At 41.9% G+C, this 22,117-nt stretch overlaps 1 protein-coding gene across 5 annotated transcripts; it reads right to left on the bottom strand.

Moving 5' to 3' along the window:
• Positions 1 to 878: 878 nt before the first annotated feature.
• Positions 879 to 16,470, bottom strand: plekha4 (pleckstrin homology domain containing A4). Of its 5 annotated transcripts, none has more exons than XM_033612255.2 (24): positions 16,222 to 16,470; positions 12,366 to 12,435; positions 12,127 to 12,225; positions 11,952 to 12,024; positions 11,750 to 11,850; positions 11,485 to 11,603; positions 11,180 to 11,392; positions 10,766 to 11,051; positions 9,728 to 9,787; positions 9,443 to 9,595; positions 8,677 to 8,736; positions 8,489 to 8,569; positions 8,212 to 8,364; positions 7,978 to 8,076; positions 7,336 to 7,444; positions 7,023 to 7,090; positions 5,888 to 5,992; positions 5,715 to 5,805; positions 5,392 to 5,441; positions 4,820 to 4,936; positions 4,338 to 4,724; positions 2,938 to 3,059; positions 2,699 to 2,808; positions 879 to 2,570 (listed from the first exon to the last, which is right to left on the bottom strand). In XM_033612255.2, exons 1-24 carry the CDS (start codon positions 16,260 to 16,262, stop codon positions 1,381 to 1,383), a joined length of 3,957 nt encoding a protein of 1,318 aa, XP_033468146.1. In that variant the 5' UTR covers positions 16,263 to 16,470; the 3' UTR covers positions 879 to 1,380. The 5 variants fall into 5 exon arrangements, with proteins under 5 accessions (XP_033468146.1, XP_033468145.1, XP_033468147.1 ...); XM_033612254.2 differs by having other exon boundaries at positions 4,820 to 4,939; positions 16,222 to 16,469; XM_033612256.2 differs by lacking the exon at positions 16,222 to 16,470 and adding an exon at positions 12,924 to 13,414 and having other exon boundaries at positions 4,820 to 4,939.
• Positions 16,471 to 22,117: the final 5,647 nt, after the last annotated feature.

Genomic DNA, 22,117 nt, shown 5'->3' with positions numbered 1-22,117 from the left:
GCAGAGATGCACTCGTTTGATAGAAATAGAAAATATATGAGGGAAAACATGCACATGGATTCTTTTGTGCATCATAAAGCTGTGCACTATCTGCAGTGTGCTCCTGCAAATTTTTTTTTTTTTTGCTCTGTAGGCCCAACTTCAGACCATGAGAAAAACCTCTTGGTGATGATATCCAATATTCTGATCCATGCTGTCCAAAAATATGTCAGTAATAACTCACAATTTATTTGCAGTTTTATGGAAGTCATCTCCACAAATCACTTATTTTGGGGATCATGTTCTGCTGCATGCATGCAGTTTGAGATATGAAAACTGTATGTCCTTTACTGGAAAATAATGACAGTAATATCCAATCATGGCAGTAGTATGTTTAAAGTTACATCTAAAGGCCAACTTAATACATTTGCATTAACTGCATCCACACAATATAAACTCACCAGCCCACGCATGAAATATAATCTCATAAAGGTTGTTATTAATGTGCATGTTGACATTGATACCACATTTGTAAACAGATAAGGTCTCTCTCTCTCTCTGTCTGTGTGTATATGTGTGCATATGTGTGTGTAGCCCAGTAAACATAAGGTGGTGCTGTCTTTAAGAGAGAGAGCCTGGGAAGGGGTGATGTAATGTGTTCTCAGACAATGATGTCATCGACTGAGACACGGCAAGGATTTAAAGTGACAAAGGCATTTTCACCGGCTCTGTGTAATTCTGCATCAGGGCTTGTCAGAGAGCAGCACCTAAGCACCCGAGGGGAGACTTTCATTGAGCAAAAAAAAAAAAAAAAAAGAAAAAAAAAAGAAAGAAAAAAGGATGTATGAAATGAGAGATATTAATGTGTTTCATGCAAATACAAAGCAGGAGTCGGTATCTGGATGTAGCACACAGCACGTTTATTGATCAGGGTATTTGAGATACAAAACACATTTTGTTACAGTGACAATGACAGGGTTATGTTGCCATCCACAAGCAGCAATCACGTATAATTTCTTTGTGATGTTAGATGCATGTTTAAAGAGGAATGAAAGAGTTAACCTCAAATGCAGGGCACATTACTGCAACTATTCATAAGGTATTTGATGTTTACCATCACCTGGAAGAACATCACTATATTTGCATGTTTTTGTTATCTTAAGACTTTTTATTTTATCTGCACCATTTTCAAACCACATATTATGAATGATGGAAATGTTCAAGTTTACCAAATATAACTATTTTTGACATTACATGTTCCCATTTTACCATTTCTAATCCAAAGTTAGGTCCAAATTCCTCCTCCTTAGACATTTTCCTTTACCATGAATCACTTAACTGTGTTCTTGTCCTTCCCAAGTTCGTTCCTCTAAGCTCCTTAAGTCTTCACTGTTCTTGCCTTTACAAACTTGTCCTTAATACAGTAACTCGTGCCTTCCCGAAAGAGGCACTCCGAATCAAACTCCTTCCCTCGTGTGCAGAGCTGGAGGAAGTGATGGAGTGGTTGTGGCCTCCTTCTTGGCCCGTCTCTTTGCTGTTCTCACTTAAACTACGACATTTCTTCAGCTTCTCAGCTCTCACTTGGTCCACCTTTCTTTCTTCCGATTCTTTCGCTGCACTTTGTTTTCCTCTTGTCTTTTCATCCATGGTCGGATCAGAAGCAGGTCCTGAGTCCTGAGCAGGGGCTCCATGGACAGTTTCTCTAATTTCCAACTGGCTGTCTTGCCTTAGGGTGTCTTCACATTCTTTTTGAGGGATCTCCAATTTTGCTGGACTTTCTGGGGTACCCAACCCTGCTTTTTCCTGGGTTGAATCTTGGAGTTCATTATTAATTGAGAGGCTGTTTTCATTAACATCTGACTGCAAATGTAGGCTGAGATTCTTGCTCTCTTGGTGAGAAGATCCCCCACCATCACGAGTTGCTTCATCAGGCACAGGTTCTGTGATCAGCAGTTCATCTTCAGGCCTGGATGTTGTTTGAGCGTTTGAACCCCCATCGTTCTTTGTTATATCTGTGTCTGAAATACTGATGTCACATGCGATTTTATAGAAGAGTGAATGGTTCTCTTTCATTTTCTCTAAACTCTCACTGACTGCAGATGACATTTCGTTTGAATCAGTGAGGTCGTCACTGCATGCTGGCTGGTTCTCAACGTCCGATATCTCCTCGTTGCACGAGTCTACGCCATGGATCTGCAAAGGTATGAACCCTTGCCACTGGCTGGTGGAGAGGAACCACTTGGCTCTCAGATCGGAGGATGAAAACTCTCCATCATCACCTTCATGCTCATCAAGCTTTTCCTCCTCTTCATCCTTGGAACTTGTAAATCCCGTGCCTCCATCTTTCTGGTAGACGGTCATGGTCGAGACGTGATAGGGTGAAGCCGGACGTTTGATTTTAGTCTTAGCAACCCCTTTTCTTCCATTGTGATCTTTGTGTTGTGTTTTGTTCCCAAGTTTGACCTGACTTTCAGATTTTTTCGCCTGTCCGTTTCTTTCCTCTTCATCCTGGGATGTGCCACTTGAAAGCTGAAGTTCTGCAGAACCTCTGATGTTATCACAGCTTCCATAGCCACCGTGGGATTCATGGGCTGAAAACAGGAACAGAACAGAACTAATGTAACCTAATATGTGATCGCAATAAAAAAAGGCCTAATTCTAGCGTCTTGATCTTACTTACAATCCTTAACTTATTGCTTTTATGTTCGGAAATATGTACCTGTGTTCATCCTGTGTTTTCTAGCTGTGTCAAGGGGCACCTGATGAACTTCCTGCCCCTCCCCTCTGATTGGTAGCTGATCTTGTGTAGTAGCTCTCTGTCTGACTGCGCTGATAGACAGACATAAAGACAGACAGACAGAAATAAAGATAGATAGAACAATCACTTTTTCGAAACCTTCATATACATAAAGCATATGTTCATACATTTAAGTATAAGAATGAAAAAAAACATCCCACCTTCTTATGACTCTCTCCCGTATTCGTTCCACACGTCGGAGTTTGGCCTCGCGCTGCTCAGGGGTCAGGCAGAGTTCAGGTTCCATGTCAGAGGTCAGGAGGGCAGAGGGTCGTTCATCCATCTGTTCAAGCAGCGTCACATTAGGCCCTCTTTAACAGCTCAAAAGACAGACTTAACATTGTTTTATTAGCTTGATACTCAATGACTTTATTTAAATTTAGGAGAATTGCTTATAAACATGAATCTGAACTCATTTCAGATAACATAAAATGCCACATCACTTCTGTTTGGGCTGTCAGAGACCACTGCTGTAAAACATGGTTAAATACTAAATCCCAAATCAGTCTATTTGAACTTCTGTAATTTGAGTTTTGTAGCAGTCTGTGCAATAGATGCCTAACAAGAAGTTAGACCTGTCTGAGGTCTCTTCAACCCCATACACACTGTAAGTAATGTCGCTATGTTAGATAACATACTGTACATTTCCTTGTCTGTGAAGTACAATTGTACATTTTTTTGTTAATTTCCCTTGCAAGCTCAGTTTGTGTTGTTTCTGCAGACTTGGTTTTAATATAGTCGGAAAAAAGCAAGCAATATATATTTAAAAAATGCATTTTTTTTTTAAGTTTTTCAGTCCTCTTTTAGTCCTTCAACCTGTACAACCACAGTTGTCATATAATATGACCCACAGGAGCAAATAGTACCCCTACCAGTGGCAGAAGATCAACACAAAAATGACATATATGACTGTTAATGGTCAGAGTTTTACATGGTTTACATTGTGAAATGGTTAAAGTTTGGTTAGGTTTAGACAACAAAACTGATTGGTTAGGCTCAGGAAAAGATCAGTTGGTTAAGATAAGTATGTTTGTTGTATAACTGATGTCACATACATATGTAATGTTATGCACATAAAGTCAGTTAAGTAGGTTACAATAGACAGAATTACCCTAAGATGACTTTTAGTTTTACATGAGACACAAACAGCAGTCTCCTGGGTCAAAGTCCTGTGACCTTGCCAAGCAAACTTCATCACTTTTTTTTTTTACTAAGTCACCTGACTTCCTCCTTTACTCCCGTCATCATTACAACAGCCTAACAATTAACATATAACCCATATACATATGGGTTGCAATGAGCTGCTCGTACAAATGGCCTGTGGTGTTGTTTTTTGGGAGGACAGTCTCTAATTTTTACACATACAACTGTGGCATCTGTGGGACCTCAAACAATGAAGAAGTAAAGCCAATTTTAACCAAACACAGAGGTTATGTCAGAATGAGATGAGATAATATCAACTACAATGAACTAGAAAATTATTGGTATGGAATCACCGTTCTACAAAATACAGTGCTTCAATCATGTGAATCTGATTTCATTTTATTTCATTCTTTCTTACCCTGACATCCAAGCTCTCACTTCTGTTTCCTACCCCTGCTTGGTCTTGACCTCGATTTCTTGGGGTCTCTGTGGGTTCGCTTCTGCTTGATTCTGACTGTGACACCCTCTTGGGGGACCTCAGCACTCCCTGATGCTGCTGCCTGTTTGTCCTTTTAATGGGCTGATCCTGGTTTTGATCAGGGCCCTCCAGCAGCAGACGCCTGGGTGGCTTGTTCAACATTTTTTTATTCTGCTCGGCCAATCTTTGCTGCATCTCAGGCGGGATCTGCTCGGGCAGTGGGTTCTCGAGCTCGGGTGGGGGATCCTCAACAGAGACCCGTCTGGCCACGAGAGAGGACGGCAGTACGGCTGTAACAACTCGTGTCACCCTTAGAGGAAAGGGTGCCTGAGGAAACACCAAGGTGGATTAGTGAATGCATATTTGGTGTGTAATACAATGTAGTGATTCAGTCAGTTACGCTGATTGATGATTTGGCAGACCTCCTCTTTTGTCTCTGAACTTTGACCTGGAGTGGGTATGGGGGGTTTCTTTCTATTAGTCATCCTCTCCTGATTCCTCTTTATCCGCTCGATCTGCTCCTCTTCACTCATCTTCATCTTCTAGGAAAGATATAGGCTGTTTAGAATATGAGTCATTTATGAATCTGCAGTATGCATGTCGAAAAGGTAACGCAAGAACCAGAATCCATGATTTGCATATGAAAAACACTATTATCGTGCAGAGGTGTGCATATGGTTGCCTTCATCTGTATGTCTGTATGTATGTGTGTGAGCATGTGAGAAAGGGGGGGTTGGGTGGCAAATGTGAGAAGACAGAGCTACTGCACTGAGACGTGAGCCTCTGCCTCCCCCTCTCGCCTACAACAGGCACTGCAACATGCCCTAATTGCAAGGAAGATGAGAGAATCAAAGAATTGGAATTTGGCTGTGATTGCAATGAGGGGAAAAAATCAGCTTTGACTGCTTCTATATTTGGAGCGTTTTGGATCACTTTGCATACATCCAGATATAGTTATAACCAGCAGCAAACAGGAAATAATGAAGGATCAAACCTTGGTTGATTGGTTTGTTGTATCTGGTGGGATCAACTTTGAACCAGATTCTAAAGATGAAATGAAAACAGAGGAAAGAGGAGTGGAAGGATAGAGGGAGTGAGAAAGGATGGGTGGGAGGAGAGGGTGACAGGAAAGAAGAGAGAGGAAATATGAGGGTGGAAGACAATACAAAGCTGGGCTCTGGGAAATAAAACATTTGCATGAAACACCTATTAAAGCTGTTTAATAATAGATATGTGAGAAAATCTTAATCTACAGGCCATTGTATTAATATCACCCTTTTCATGCACTGTGTTTGTATTGAATATATCTCTGCCAACCAAATGTGTCTTTCGGTGCTTTCACATTAAGGAGGTCAGACTGGCTGTTTCCTCTTCTCTGCACAGGATCAACAGCGTGGCTGTAGATTCCCTGAAACATAAGCAGAGAAAAAAATGTTTAAACACTTTTAATCGATAAGGTTAGTCAGTGATGATGTCTATATTTCACAAACCTCATATGGCGATTCTGTCCAGCCGTGGCCCTGATCCCTGCTCTGGTAACATTCCTGTAGCTCCTGGGGTAACGGTGGGCGGAGTGGTGGCTCTTGTTCCACATCCTGAGGGCATAATTATCACAAGGGATGTGATAGAGGATTTTACCACATCCATACCAGACTGACAAACATTGATACTGCATGCCTCAACATAGTGGTATCAATCTTTAACACGATCATCTGGTCATCTCAACAGTCAAAATGTATTTTTAGATTAACTTAAGGCCCAGACACACTAGACAAACATCAGAGAACTCATGTCAACAAAAGGCTGACTGTTGCGTCACCTCATGTCACCTGTATCTCGGTCAAAAAATTGCATTTGAAGACCTCACAAAGACTACAGCCAATGGCCAACTATCATGTAACTTCTGCATCCGCATGAATAAAAATAACTCCCCATACCAGCAGGCAGCAGTAATTTGTATTCGTCATTCGAAAAGGTACACTAGGAAGCCACTTAGCCCAATAATGACACAACCCAGTGTTGAAATAATAAAGGATTTTACTTGTGAACGATAACACAAACAGTCATTTGCTTTCCTCACTTCCGTTTCTCTTCTCATGCACTGAGCTCAAGTGCTAATCAGAGTGTTTTCATTTAAAGATGGGCTCCTCCGTCATCACTGGCAATTCCACATGTTGAATCAGCTGAAAAAAGTCAACAAGGGCCAACAAGGGCTGATGAGTGCCAGTGGTGCAGGACACAGATGCTTGCCAACAGCGGCTGACCATTGGTTTGATGTGTCTGGGCCTTAATGATATCTGAATGAAGGCAGAAGATGGCACAGACAACTCTGGCTTGCACATCCTGCTGTTCGGTTGATCTACTATCGTACATTCTTACCAAGTAAAGTAGCCTAGAATCTCCAAAGAAGAGGGCAGATCATATGAAGCCATCACATCAGAGATAAATCAGCAGAAATGTGATCTATATGCTGTAGAATTTAAAGCAGTTCTACAAATGTAAAACAAAATGCTGTGGCCAGATGCCAGCAGATGAGTGGACAACAATTCCACATTTGTTCATAAGCAGAGAGAGGAAACATCAGAGAACGCTGACAACGAAACAAACAATGGACAGGAGTCGTACCATTCCACTATGTGGCCTCTCTGTGGGTGAGCCAGGGGATCCAGGATGTGGAGACGTCGGCTGGAACACTGAGGGGGAGACAGAAAAGGTCACTGTCTTGACACTGTTCATCTATTGTCAGGTTTTTAGATGAGCTAGGCAACTTTGCTCACTGGCAGCCCCAAATGGAAGCAAGAGGTAATTGTTTGACCACCACAAAACACTGAAATATCACCTTATTTTTGTTAACTAATAACAATTATAATTATACAGTCTAAACTTCTCCACTAGCTAAAGACTCTCAGCATGACAGTGAGGAAGAGGTGATGCTTACAGTGGTGCCTCTGTAGTCCCAGCAGGAAGCGGAAGTGATCCCTGTTGATCCTAAGTCCAGCCAGGATGTCCTCCATCATCCACAGCTCTCTCTGGGCCTGAGACTGGTCCTGATAAGAGAACGAAACAAAAGTTATTACTCAAAAACTTGACTTATGAGCCTTAAAGGTTCTGTATGTTCATTAATATAGCAGCAAAAAACAATTTGCTCTGTAAAGATATAGTGTATGGTGTGCTGAGCAGAGAATGAAGTCACGCTCCCTCTGTGTATTTTGTAATCTGAGCTTCTCTGTACTTTGTTGTGGTAGACAGTCTGGCCATGTATGCATGTTAGCGCATGTAAGTCACTGTGTGTGTATCCCACTGGCAAGCTAATCACATTGCCCCCACACATTACTGCTGTTAACTCTGTCGGCACTGTTGCCATTGTTAGCACTGTTCATGCTGTTATCACTGTTAGAGGCTAGCTCAGCCACCTCCAGATGAGAGCTGTGTGCAAACAATTCTGGCTCAGACTCTGAATCATAAATATGCTCTGAATGTCACATACAGCTTCTTTATTGTTTTGTAGAAAGACTTAAGTGCTTGTGTGACATTAAGGTCACACACACATAACACACACCTGTTTGTGCTTGTCAAATACCTGTGGCAGTCCAAAGTGGCAGATGTGCTGAAGATGTGAACGGATAACCATCAGTTCACTCTCCATTCTCTCATACTGACTCCACACCCTCTCCATTTCCTGAATAAAAAGATCGACAGTTCATAAACATATTACATCCGTGCTGAATGATTAATGGCATAACAAGCTAGGCAATCCAAGTAGTGCCACTGTATTGTCTCATTCTGATTCCCTGCACCTGTGCTTAATACATACCAGTGACACATCACACATCCTGGCACGGATTGTGACCAGCTCTTCCTGAAGCAAAGCCTTCTGGGTCAGTGCGTCTTCCTGGGCCCTGGGCCCCTGGTTTTTCCACTCCTCCAGCTGCAGTCTGGACACCTCTAATGCACACTGGCAGCTGTCCTGTGAAAAGGAAATTAAGTCTTTCTTATTTTCATCCTTAAACCAGTCGCAACATGCTTATTTTTCTATTTGCTATTCATTATTTATAGCCTTAAATTTGTAGTCTAATGGGGTAATTACTCACTTTATCCATTTGTAGCTGGGCCAGTTCGACAGACAGAGACTGGAGCAGCTTGTCACACCCACACAACCTTGTCAACACAGCCTGGAGAGGGAAAAATCAAAACTCAGAGAGAAACATATAATAAGATAAATAACAGCGATGTACCATGGTGACAGTCAGCCATATGGCAACATTGTTAATATACTCACATCTGCATCACTTTCAAGAGGCCTGATTGGTGGGGCTTCCCTCGGGTCAGGCTTTGGGGGCTGAAATGCATCATTGTTAAAAAATATATTTTTTAAAACAAGTGCTTTTTGATATTGCTTGTTCCTGTTCGCCAGGTTTTATCAATATGTGGTTGTAAATTGAATTTTTATACGATCTTTTTTGAATATGTTTTTATAAAATACTTTGTGTCGGCTACAGTCGGTTAATATTGGTTGACGCTTGAATGCTTTAATGTGAAGAGTGAGCTGTCTTTCAAGAGAGCATTGTGCAAGCTTCAGCCCTGTGGTGACACAAACAGAGACTACAGCCATTGGTCATAAAATTGAAAGAAATATATTTGGCAATCAGGTGCTTCGTGTAACTCTCATTTCATATATTATAATCACAGAAGAACTTGACAAAATCAGACAAAACACATATATAACTAGAATTAAACGCAATAAAAACAATGAGCACAATATATGATTTATTAGTCACAAATAAAATGGACACAATAAGCATTAGTGACAATATAGTACGGTGACATGGACATAAAAACAAGTCAGTGACATACATATTAAACTTCAGGACAGTATCACATAGTCTACAAAAACACTTTCGGTTATACTGACAAAATTAGTCTGCACAGTTAGAGACGACACCACAACATAACAGTGTTTTTGAGGACACATACATATACAAAGAACATAATACAACTTGTACCACACAAGACACTACAGGAACACAGAGCATAGCTGGCTGTACCATAGCTGGCGGTAGCACACAAACAGATAAATTGCTGCGGTGATGGTGATGATGGTGGTGGTGGTGGTGGTGTGGGTGGTGGGGAGCATGTGCGGCTCTCGATGACGGGGGCAAAGGGGGCAGTAAGTCTGCATGTGCGCCTGAGGAGTAGCTCTGAGGAGAGACAGCATGTAGATGACAAGAACAGAGAACGCATGACATTATACAAAACGTACTGTGCCACCGTACACTGCTGCACACCAGTCTGGATGCTTGCTATACATGTATTGTTCATACTATAATCACCTTTCCTAAGGGTCGTCTCCCACTTGAGATATGATGGACAGACCCATATGTAGGTGTGGGCTGTAAACAATGAAAAGACAAGGTGTGAATAACAAGACAACAAAATTATGGTGAAGGACTACTTCAGTGATTAAAGGGACAGTTCACCTCCAAATCAAAAATACATATTTTTCTTTCTTACCTGTAGTACTATTTTCAGTCTAGATTGTGTTGGTGTGAGCTGCCGAGTGTTGGAGATATTAGCTGTAGAGATGTCTGTGTTTTCTCCAGTATAATGAAACTAGATGGCACTCGGCTTGTGGTGCTCAAAGTGCCAAAAAAATACATTTGAAAAACTAAACAGTAATGTCTTTTACCAGAAACCATGACCCGGTTACTCAAGATAATCCACAGACCTTGTTGTGAGCAGTTTCATGTAGGAACTATTTTCTTTCTTTCAACCTACCAACTGTATCACTGCGCAGAAGGAAGTGTGCATCTACTCATGTACGAGGGGCTCTTGTGTGTGACAGCGCGAGATGTAAACATTAATGACATCCTCCATGGCTGAGCTGTAACGTTAGCTAGCGCAGTGGTGCTAGGTGAGCTAGCAGTAGATTCATGCTTCCTTCTGCGCAGAGATAAGGTTGACGGGTGAAGTTCGGTGGAAAGAAAATAGTTCCTACATGAAACTCCTCGCAACAAGGTCTGTGGATTATCTTGAGTAACCAGGTTATGATTTCTTGAAAGAGACATCGCTGTTGAGTTTTCCAAATGTTTTTTTGGAGCTTTGAGCACCACAAGCTGAGTGCCATCTAGTTCCATTATACTGGAGAAAAGGCAGACATCTCTACGGCCGATATCTCCAACACTCTGCAACTCACGTCAAAACAGTCTACATTGATAAACAACACTACATGTAAGAGGAAAAATATGTGTTTTTGATTTGGGGGTGAACTGTCCCTTTAAGTAGTATGCTTTGACATCATCAGGATTATTTCTTTAACCCTGGCCATTGGATTACATTTTCTGATCAAGATCAACCATACAAGTCCTGACCTTGCTTAGATTCTGCCATCTTTCTGTGACTGGAGTTGTTGGAGTGGATTTGAACTCCAGGTTAGGTGAGGCCGGTGCGTAGTACAGGGTTTGTGGCACCATGCCCGAATCATCCTGAGGTCGGATGTCCACCCTTCCCACTGGTGTGTGAGGTCGTGACCCCATCTGACCTCTCGAGGTCAGAGAACCCATTTCTGTCTGTGTGGGTGGTGTGTTTTGACCAGAGTCTTCCTCTTGGTGTGGACCACAAGCTCTTCTTCCATTATAATCCGAAGGGCTGGGTGTTCTATTTGAAGAGAAAACAGAACAGAGATGCCAAAGCTGGGACCTTCCTCGTGATGCTTTTTTTCCCCCTCTAAGTAAACCACTGGGATTTAAATATGTGTCTTTCACACACACAGATGACTTGACAACCTGCTGTTTCTCTGACGCACACTCCGCCTCCCCCTCTGCTCTGAGCGCGACGTCCCCATCCTCCCACCAGCAAGATGACTCGGTTCGCTCAAAGTCCTGCTGACGTGCTTGTGTCTCTGGGAGGGACCCTCTCCATCAGAGGGGGGTTTAGGGAAGTCCACCGATTCACTGCTGCCACCTATCTGTGTGAAATCCTGATAGCTTGAGCAACGCCTGAAAGCATCAGAGCAAAAAGGGGCTTAACACTAAAAAATGCTTGAGATTCACTGTATAACACCTCACGTCCGTAGTAAATAGTGCTGTACCTGTTCAGGGAGCTGTTTGTCTCCATCGCAGCAGACTGACTGAGGGCTCGGACCCAACCCAGCATGTCCTCCTGAGTGTCAGCACTGAAGAAATAGGAGCGCATCCCTTGGTGCACCACCTAATGTTACAGAAATCATTCACAAAGTCACACTGTTGATGTGTTCAGTGGAGTTAGAAAACTTCCTGTGTGATCCACAATATAAGACTTAAAATCAAATGTTGACAATGCATTTAGTGACTGAGCGAGCAACCGAATGATGATACCTTGAAGGTAAACTTTCTGTTCTTGCATTCTCGTGGCGTGCAGAACAGGATCTTGTAGCTCGGCAGTGGGATGCTGCCCAGCACAGATTCTTCTCTACTGTCTGCCAGGGCGACAGAAAAAGAAGAAGAGTTCATTGTTGTACAGTCAGAGCACATGAAAGAGTTTCATTCCAGCCAGAGTGTTTGGCTACAAGCTGTGTACCTTTATAGTAAAACAGACAGAAGTTGGAGAGGACAAACCACCGCCTCTTCCACAGCTTCAAACCAGAGCTGTCCTGCAGGAGGGAGATTCATTATGGGCTGCACTTTGCTTGAATCAGTCACTCTGCTGCATGCAATGATGAAGTTATAAATTGTTAACCATGTTGGGAAATTACTTTTTTGTTGAGCCATCCTCTGATGACCACAGGACAGTTGGGGTCTCTCTTGGCAGCCTGACATCTTTTCCCAAATGTTTGCACCTTTCCATCGCTTTCCTGTTACTCAAAAAACAAGGAAGTTATATACATTTATATACATTTGAGTAAAATTAATCCACCCAGTTATATATACTGGCATGCAGTAATGGCACGTGCATCAGAGACAGACATTACAAGATAGAAAACTTAAAACAAACCTTCATGACAGGAAAGTAGGAAATAGTAGCCACGCTGGATGCTTGGCTCACTCTGTCCTGGTCATCCATTCTGCAGCATAAAACACAAATATTCAAATACAGACTGCAGTTGAAAGCATCCACAGAGAAACCCATAAAAAGAAAAGACAGATAAATTACTGAGAAGAGGCTCACAGTCACAAACTTTTGTCAGAAATGTCAGAGCAGGATGCAAATGTCACATCCAAAATGTCAGCGTTTGCACCCAAACCAAAGCTGAATGTGAACTTTAACCAGGATATATCATATATAAGTGTGTTTTTAAGACGTTATTCAAGGTCATACAGTGATTACTTAGTGGCATACACACACATAAGACACAAGATGTCTACATTATAATGGATTTTTGAATCCATCAAGCAAAGAAATCGCAAAATAAAAAGGGCCTCACACTCACAGTTGCCACACAAATATCTTAAAAAATTTGAGTACACATGTGATGTGAACAGTATAGCTAGCTTTTCCTACACATTTGAATGACTTGGTTGCCCTGAGTGACGCTAAGACATGAGGCCTTACCAATACAATCTGCACCAGAGTCTCCCTCAGAAGAAGCAGTCAGTCACTCCCATGAGAAGCACCCCATAACCTCCGAGCTCACATTTGCCACATTCCCATATAGTTGAGATTTTTTCCCAGTCAACTGTTCATCCTCCCAGAGATTTGGTGTTACGGCTCTCCCACTTCCAGCAAAAAAGTCTCCCACAATTCTATTCTGAGCCACAACAGGCCGGTGCGCATCCCCACCACGAAACTGACAGGTGACAGCTGCATCGCCGTGGTAGCAGGGAGGGGCCCCAGGACTGTGTGAAAACCAATCTGGCAGCAGCGACGGGCTGGTATGAGAGACGAGATTTGGAATGTGTCCCGAGCTGCAGAACTGCAGCGTGGACTGCTGAGGGCAGACAACCAAAATAAAGGAGCATGGAGCCGGGGAAGTGAATGGGCCTGTTGAAGACAAATGTGTGGGAAGGGGTGGGTTTTTACTGTGTCACAGGTTTTTGGGTTTCTGTAGAGTCATGCTGTCTCTTCGGGCACATGATCACAAGGTTTTATCAGCAGATCTGTTTCTGTGCAGGTCAAACGGTTGCATGTCTCTGGCACCTGTACTTCCTGTTTTTTTTCGTGTTTGTTTTTGTATGCATAAGAAATTAGATTTCATTTATCTACTTAAAGGTCCAGTGTGTTGGATTTAGGAGGAAATATTGGCAGAAATGGTATATGATATTCAGAACTATGTTTTCACTGGTTTATAATCACCTAAAACTAAGTGTCGTGTTTTATTTACCTAAGAACGAGCTGTTTATATTTAGATACAGAGCGGGTCCCCCTCCACAGAGTCCGCCATGTTGTTTCTACAGTAGCCCAGAACAGACAAACCAAACACTAACTCCAGATAGGGCCATTTACCTTTTTGCATTTGTGCATCAGCCACTGTAGTTCTCCTACACTCTTGGCACACAGGAAAAGTTTCAGCTGGTTGCAAACTGCAACCTCAACCCTAGATGCCACTAAACCCTACACTTTAAATGCCTTATTTTTTATGTTCCAATACTATTTGAATTACTACTTATAGTACTATATAAAGTACCATTTACTTTATGAATTACACAGATCTATTCCACCTTTACTTTCTTACTATAGAGCAGTGGTTCCCAACTGGTGGGTCACGGTCCAAAAGTGGGTCGTGGGTCCATTTTAAAGGGACTGCAAGTGACTGCAAACATATCAAGTTGGTAACAAACACACTTTATTTTGAAGTACAGTGAATTTCTGGCACAGAGCTTTTATTTTGAAATGCCATTTTCTGCTGTAGAGTGAGTGACTAACAGACAGCTACTTGACAGAGACAGCAAACTAGCATGACGACATGACCAAATGCAAGTATGATGCTGAATGTATTAAACTGTGTGGACCTTGAACTAATGACTAAGGAGAAAATTGGACCTTGTGGCTGGACCAGTTGGAAACCACTGCTGTAGAGTATATGTGTATTTAGAAAAGGTGAGTATTCTGAGATTTTCAGTTTGTATTTTTCCTAAGTTTCTATTTTGTGCCAAACTGCTTGCTGTTTATATGTAGTATCTGTTGTATTTTAATCGGTCTGTGAACACCACATTTGCTATGCTTAGCTACTTTACATGTGTGCTGCATTTAAACCAATAATGTTTGCACTGTATGTTTCTGCAGACCATGGATGTGTTTCCTGTTATTATATAGCTAATATGCTAAAATTTTCCATCTCTAACAACACTGTGATTAACATGCTTATATTCAGGCACAAAAATCACTTGGTTAGAGTTAGGAAAAGGTGATGTTTTGGCAAAAAAATCCCCGTCTGAGGTAGCACAAAAGCCGCTGTAGAAGCAGTGAAGGGCCTCTGAAAGAAACAGTGTTGCTGTGCGTTGCTCTCAAACAGTGGCCTGCAGCTTAGCAACTGTCCCACCTACAGTAGGTGACAACCTGGGTGACAACCTAAGCAAGGGGACCGTCATTGCTGTTTTGTTGGAGCAGTCTGCAGGTTGGCAGCCGCCTCGCCCAGGTGACATGCTATCCACCGTCATATGCTACATCACTTTATAGACGTCAATATGATATGTATGATACGCATGAAACATACGAATCAAACATGTCTGTGGTTTGCAGAAATGTGCAATACCCCCATTTTCTGTATTTGCAGTTGATGTATGTATGCTTTTTTATCATGTGCAATGTAATAATGATGTACAAGCTCACTTGACTACTCAAAGCAATTATTATTTGAGATTTAAAACTGGTTTTCAGCTACTTTTAACCAACACCTATTGTAGCTGCCTCAGCAAAGCTTCATTTCCCAGCTTATCTAAACTGAACAGTTACTGTTGATCCTTATAAAACAGCAGCACAGATGAACTTGAAGATAACAATTCATGAGAAACTGAGACCTCACAGGCACTCGTGGGTGATCCAGAGGTCTACGTCCATATCAACCACAATCCTCTGCAAGCGAGACACGGAGTAAATAGGGGGGAAACAATCAAGTCTTTGTGAGAGATGAGAGCAGAGACCAACAACCTCATAGCCGCTGGGGGTTACGTGGGTGTTGTGAAATATTTGGAAAATCTCCTTCTTAATCAGCGGAGGTCACTGCTCGGGGAGGAGAGGACTTAAAATGCTAAAGAGGGATGGAGGGGAGGACAAATGGTGGGTCTGTGTACCACACAGAGTGCGCTTTGTGGCGCCTGAGGACTCTGGAGCATCATGTGAAGTTGGACACAGAGCATGTTGAATAAAATATCCTCCCTCTCCATCAGCAAAAACATTTGCATGTCTCCTGCATTCTTACGCGCTTCAATGTCAACAAAATCATCACTATCTGTTTGACCTTGATAAGTTAGGTGGTGACGTAAGGCACTGTCACAGCGATTAATTTAACTGCCTTGTGAGGATACTGGATTATTGTACACAGCATATATCACATGGATTTACACAGTGACGTTGGTCTGTAGGAGGCATAAAAGTTGCTGGGTAAATGCAGCTGAGATGTCACAGCCTAGCAAAGCTGAGAAAAGTCCCCCAGTGGGCCTGTAATAGTTCAGCCACAGATAATACATCACATCACTGCTTCACAATGCTGGTAACCTTGAGCAACAGCAGTCTTTTTGTTTACAATGTATAACAAACTGTGCTGTAAACATATACAATTAATAAAAATACAGGATATATTCATACATTAAAGTATCTTTCTGTGGTTTTTAGTTGAATAAATTAAATTAAGTTGTTCAAATATTACTTATAAATAAACAAGAGTCAGAATAAAGATGCCATATTGCTGTACCTGACTAATTGTGGCCGCCTGCTGACTGCTTCAAGCTCCATCACTTGGCACCCTTTCCTCACAGCATCTCCTCAGGCTTGGCTGCCCTCTTTCTGCCTACCAAAAGCTCCTGTTGCCCAAACACTCCGCTTCTCTCCTCGCACGTGTGAACCTCCCTATCTGTTTCTCACTCCTTCCCTCTCCGCCCTGACTTGTAGCTGCAGCGTTTGTCCGGTGATCTACCTACGCTGGCTGTTAACACTCTTCTGTCCTCTAACAGTGCGCTCTCTGTGAGCCCCTTCGTCCCCCCCTTCTTCCTCTCCCGTGTCCCTCCCTCTCACCCTGCCCTTGACAGCCTCTCTGTCTTATGCTGAATGTGGGTTGGTGACTTAGGAATTTACACAAAAACAGCTGTTCTTCTCTGCCCCTTTGCATCACTTGAATTTAATTTCTCTGCTATTTCGATCTTGCTTCATGTCGATGAAAGATTTGGATGCCAGCCTTGAATCATCGCCCTTAGTAAAGGCCCAGCTATTCAGAGTATGAGGGGTTTGCTCCAACATCTGACATTCACTTGTAAACCGATAAACAGAACTTCAGTCCTGCAAATAATCAGACCACGGTGACTTAGTTACAGGTTGAAGCTGTAATAGATCAGTTCAATTGAACATACCCACTGAACTTATAATTTGAGAGCACTGAGGCAAAGTTAAAGCAACAGGAAAACTGTACAGATTGGATAAGAAAAATATGTTTTATACTACTACAAATTATTAATATTATTATCGTCATTATTATTATTAGTATTATTATTATTGTTATTATTATTTTCGCCGTTATGTTATGTGTTCTCTGCTCAGCAACCCTGAAGAATAGACAAGGAAACAGCTTCACATTTCCTGTCATGTTTAGTTTCAAAACAGCTACAGTAAAACAACCACATATCTGAAGATAGTTAAAATAAAACAAGATAAAATCAAATCAAATCAAATTAAATTAAAACAAAACAATAATAATATCCTGAGTTGACATTATATTTTATTTTTTTGTTGTTGACATATTATTAGTTAGGTTGAGTTTTTCTAAGTGCACCAAGAAGAGTATTTCATGGTTATTTTTAAGTCTCACACGAATGCAGCATAAATTGTTTCCCATGTCCTCATCTGTTGAAAATAATTGCAGAAAAACTAGATACTATTTCATATAAAAACGTGTAGCACATTGTGTGCCGGATGCATTGTGACAAGTGCAGTGCAGTATTTGTATGGGTTTTGCTGTAGTGTTTTTTTTTACTCTTTTTAAATATTAACTTCTTGTAGTGCAAAGTCACTTTTTTGGGTGCTTTAACTTTTTTTCCCTCAAACGCATCAAACATCCAACATGAAGGTCACAGTCTCCAAATTCTGATGAAGAGGAGGAAGGTGAGTATGAGATTGGCGTTGCGGATGCCTGTGAAAGTGATCTTATTCAATCCTCTGACAACAAAGATGAAGATGGCCATCAATAAACCAACAAAGAGGAGGATAAAGACACCAGTGAAGATGCCGACTCCCTGTCTGAAGAGGATGAAGAGGACTTTGCAGACATGCTCCATGTTCCCCTCTTATCCAGCAGATCCCACCTGATGAGGACTGGTGACAAGTGGATCCTCCTGTCCCTGCTGACACTCCTCTCTGGTCATTTTGGACAGCATCAGGAGCTTCCTGGGCAGCAGGTGGAACATCCAGCTGAAGGTCTATCATCAGTCTTTCAAAGGTCAGAGTCTGCTCCCTGAACTTCAGGCCTCAGTTCCTCCATAAAAAGAATCAGGAAAGAAAGCTACACAGAGCGGGTAAGTAGCTGTAAGGACGGCTATGACGAGTCAGCACTCTTGAGTTCAGGCTTCAGCTTCTTGACATACAGAAGATACAGGACAAGTCCTTTTGATTGCCCGAGATGGACTGATGACAGCGACTCTGATCAAGACTGACAGCCCTGTTTGCTGCAGGATTGGAAAACCTTTGCGTCTTGCAGGGCAGGCAAACCTTAGGTAGCCCTTAGTGATGTCTTGCACCAGGGCCTGTTTGTACATGTCTGGTGGCAGGATTGTCCCTTGGTAATCTTGAGGGCTGGCAGAGACCCAGGTTGCCTTCCCACACGTCTGGCGGGGTTGGCGATAACTAGATAGCATCTTGCACCAGTGCTTTTTCATCTGTCTTGAATAATAGCTCTCACAAGAGGGGAGTTAACGTTATTAACGGCATTAACAAAAATGCCCTGAGCACTTTGATTTAACTTATTGACTAGTTTTCTATACCTCACTCTCTCTGTTTTACTTCCCATCCTCATAAATACGACAGGAATGCCTAAATATGAATTTATTCAAATTTGGCACAAACATCCGCTTGGACTCAATGATAAAAATCATTAGTATTTGTTGGTCAAAGGTCAAGGTCACTGTGATTCCCCAAAACATGTTTTTGGCCATAACTCAAGGATTCATACACTAATTCCGACAAAACATTTCACACAAACATCTAACAGGATATTATAATGAGGTGACGACAAAATATATATCTAACAGGTCAAAGGTCAACTTCACTGTGACATCATAGTTTTCTGCAAAAACACTTTTCTGACCATTACTCAACGTCATATCTCAGTAACAGAAGGGGAGACATTTGGTCAGATACTGAATTGGTGACTCTAATATTGGGTGGCCACCTCGAAACTGTGCTGATTGTACTGTATAACTCTTCTGTGCTGCTGGAGAGAAGATGTGTGTGAAGTATCCATGTTTTCTTGAACTGCAACTTGACTGGTTCGCTGAGGCACACAAGTACGAGGTGGTAATTCTAGTTTTAGTTAAGTGTAGATGGCTGTAACACATAGAGGTAAAGTAATAAATACTGACATTAAGAAAACCCATTATCATTTTAAAAAGTCAGTCAGACTCAACATAAAGGATTTCCTCGATGACAGAGAAGATGTGTTTACTCCAGACCAGATAAGAAGGATTAAAGACTACCGGACCAGCAGAAGGGCTGTGGTTGCCTTTCTCTTAGCCGGCTAAGCTAGTAATCCCCTCACTAATACTGCAAAAGAACTAATAGTGACATAATGTGGTGACAACATTATCTCATTGTTTGTAATATCATTCCGTCATTGGAGGATACATTCAACAATACAAATGTTGCATAGTTGGGTGTAACATTATTCATTAGGCTACTTGTTTCTCTATTTCACAGGGCAGGACACCATCTTCACCCACCGGCCAAGATAACTGTCCCCAGCCTGACCAGCACGGAGCTCAGTCTGCTTCCTCTGGGTTGGTGAGTTTGAGGAGCTCCTCACACAGGTACGCAGGAAGGTGTCATCACAGTCACCTGAGGCTGAATAAAAAAAGAGCATCCCAAAAGTATTTAGTTTATTACACTGACTAAAGTATTTTAATGTATACTTTATGCACATAATGTTTATCCCCTAAATAATTTCCTTATATTATAAACAATATCATAAGCTGTCATATCTTATCTTACTATATAATGACAAAAACTCTGTCTGTGGGTGTGTCTGTGTGTCTGTTCCACGTTTTTCTCCTCACTGACTTGGTCAATCCATGTGAAATTTGGCACAGTGGTAGAGGATCATGGGAGGATGCGAATGAAGCAATATTGCATCAATTGGCCAAAGGGGGGCGCTATAGCAACCGATTGAAATTGCAAACTTTGAATGGGCATATCTCATGCCCCGTATGTCGTAGAGACAAACTTTGCACAGAGATGCCTCTCCTCATGAGAAACAAATTTGCCTCAAGAACCCATAACTTCTGGTTCCATAGATTTTCCGCCATTTTGAATTTTTTGAAAAGCACTTAAAATCGATATCTTCCTAGGAAGTTTGACCGATCTGCATGAAACTTGGTGAACATAATCTAGGGACCAATATCTAAAGTTCCCTCTTGGCAAAAGATGGAAAGCTTACTAAAACTGAGCTTCTATAAGGCAATGAATATTGCAGAGGGCGTGGCTCATCACATAAAGGTGTATAACATCTCAAGGGTTTCACCGATCACCACGCAACTTTGTAGGCATATGACCACACATAATCTGAGGGGACCCCTCCATTATTGACCCCATCAAACAAAATGGGGGCGCTAGAGAGCTAATTTCTTATCTAGGCCAAACCGCCATATCGATTTTTACTAAACTTGGTAGATATGTAGAACAGGACGCCTCAAGGTGACTGGAGAAATTTATCTCTAATTGGCAACTGGGTGGCGCTATAACAACAGAAAAATGCTTAAAAATGGCTAAAATGCGACCATGGCTCCCCCTGTGGCCCAATGTTGTTGTTTTTTTAATTTTTGGTATGACTAAATCATGGTATGGTATGCTGTACATAATCACGGAAACTGTCAGTGTGTCATTCTGTCTGTGCCACGTTTTTCTACTCACTGACGTGGTCAGTCTATGTGAAACTGCACATAAGCATTGAGGATTGGCATAGGTAGAAGGTGACAAAGCTACCAATGGGTATGGACTAGTTATTATAAATATCATTATTATATTCAGTATGGTGAGACAATATATAATACTGGGCACAGATATGTAAAGGCCCCCACCACCTTTCATTAGGAGCTAGACACACAGACCTTGAGGTGGTTTTATGTCTTTTTGTAGTCATTATGCATCTTTTTGTGGTTTTGTGTCTCTTTTTAGTCATTTTCTTTTTTTTTTTTGGTCACTTTGTGATCTTTGCATTTTATTTGCATCTTTTTATAATCATTTAAAGTCTCTTCCCGACCAGTATTTGTTAATCTGAGTGACATTTTGCAGGTGAAGGCCAGAGGGGCCCCTGACACTTTGGGCCCCTGGGCCTGTGCCTGGTCGGCCCATTCAGAAATCCATCTACAGGTAATGCTTTAAATCACTACTTACAATAATGATGCTGAACTAAAGAATATTTGACAATCCTACAGTTATTGTCAAGCACATAAATCAAAATCTATAGTCATGATATCTAATGCAGCATATTAATATCAGACATAATCCCACTGTCTCCAATTAAAGAGTCTAGACTTTAAAGGTTTCCACAATGAGTAAAAGCACTCTCCCAGATGGTAAGCTCTTGTTTAAGTTATCTGCTGCACTGAGTCAGCATCTTGTGGAGTTCTTCTTCAAATAATCTCAAGATAGAAACTGAAGTGCCTCAACTTGCATGCAGTACACGAGGATGATGGTGCTCCGCTAATCCAGCTGTAAGAAGAACAGGTGTATGGTGCTTTAAGGTGAGAAGAGTGTGAGCATTCCTAGTCATGAATAATATCAAAAACCTACAGAGAGAGAGAGAGAAGCACTCAGAAGGAAAGTGTAAGCTGATGCTCGGCAGCGAGGCCACTACAGATGCCTCGGGAGAGCTGGCATTATTGCTGTACAAGAGGAAGATATGAGAGGCATTTTAAGAGCTATGATATGAACAAGGAGATAGGAGGAAAGCCAAGTTTAAATATACTCTCACAGGAAGGCAGCCTAAAGGCCTGGCTGGTTGGTGGGCTTGTATTTATGCTGCTGTTCAACCCCAACACATACTGTACAGCACAAAACACTCAAACCACTGCTCAACACTCAAATAGTACTCATGCCATTTTATAATTAGTATCTCACATGTCTGGGCCATTTGTTTTGGATCATGAAGGTCGTGACCTTGGATGCTCAGGATGTCCAGTTCTCACAGGGGACGCATCAGTCTGCATCCGGATATTTACGACCCCTCCCTTTTAGCATACTACACTGTTGACTGACAGCTGCGTGGCTACTTGTCATCTCCTGTTACACACTCAACAACCTGTGAGGCGCTCTCATTCAGGAAGCAGAGACAGTGGTTCAAGTCTCATGGGAAATGTGGTTCTCAACATTAGACAGCTAGTTAGAGTCCA

This window comes from Epinephelus lanceolatus, chromosome 21 (assembly GCF_041903045.1).
Source record: "Epinephelus lanceolatus isolate andai-2023 chromosome 21, ASM4190304v1, whole genome shotgun sequence".
Classification (NCBI taxonomy): domain Eukaryota; kingdom Metazoa; phylum Chordata; class Actinopteri; order Perciformes; family Serranidae; genus Epinephelus; species Epinephelus lanceolatus.
This window is presented reverse-complemented; position numbering and strand designations above follow the sequence as displayed.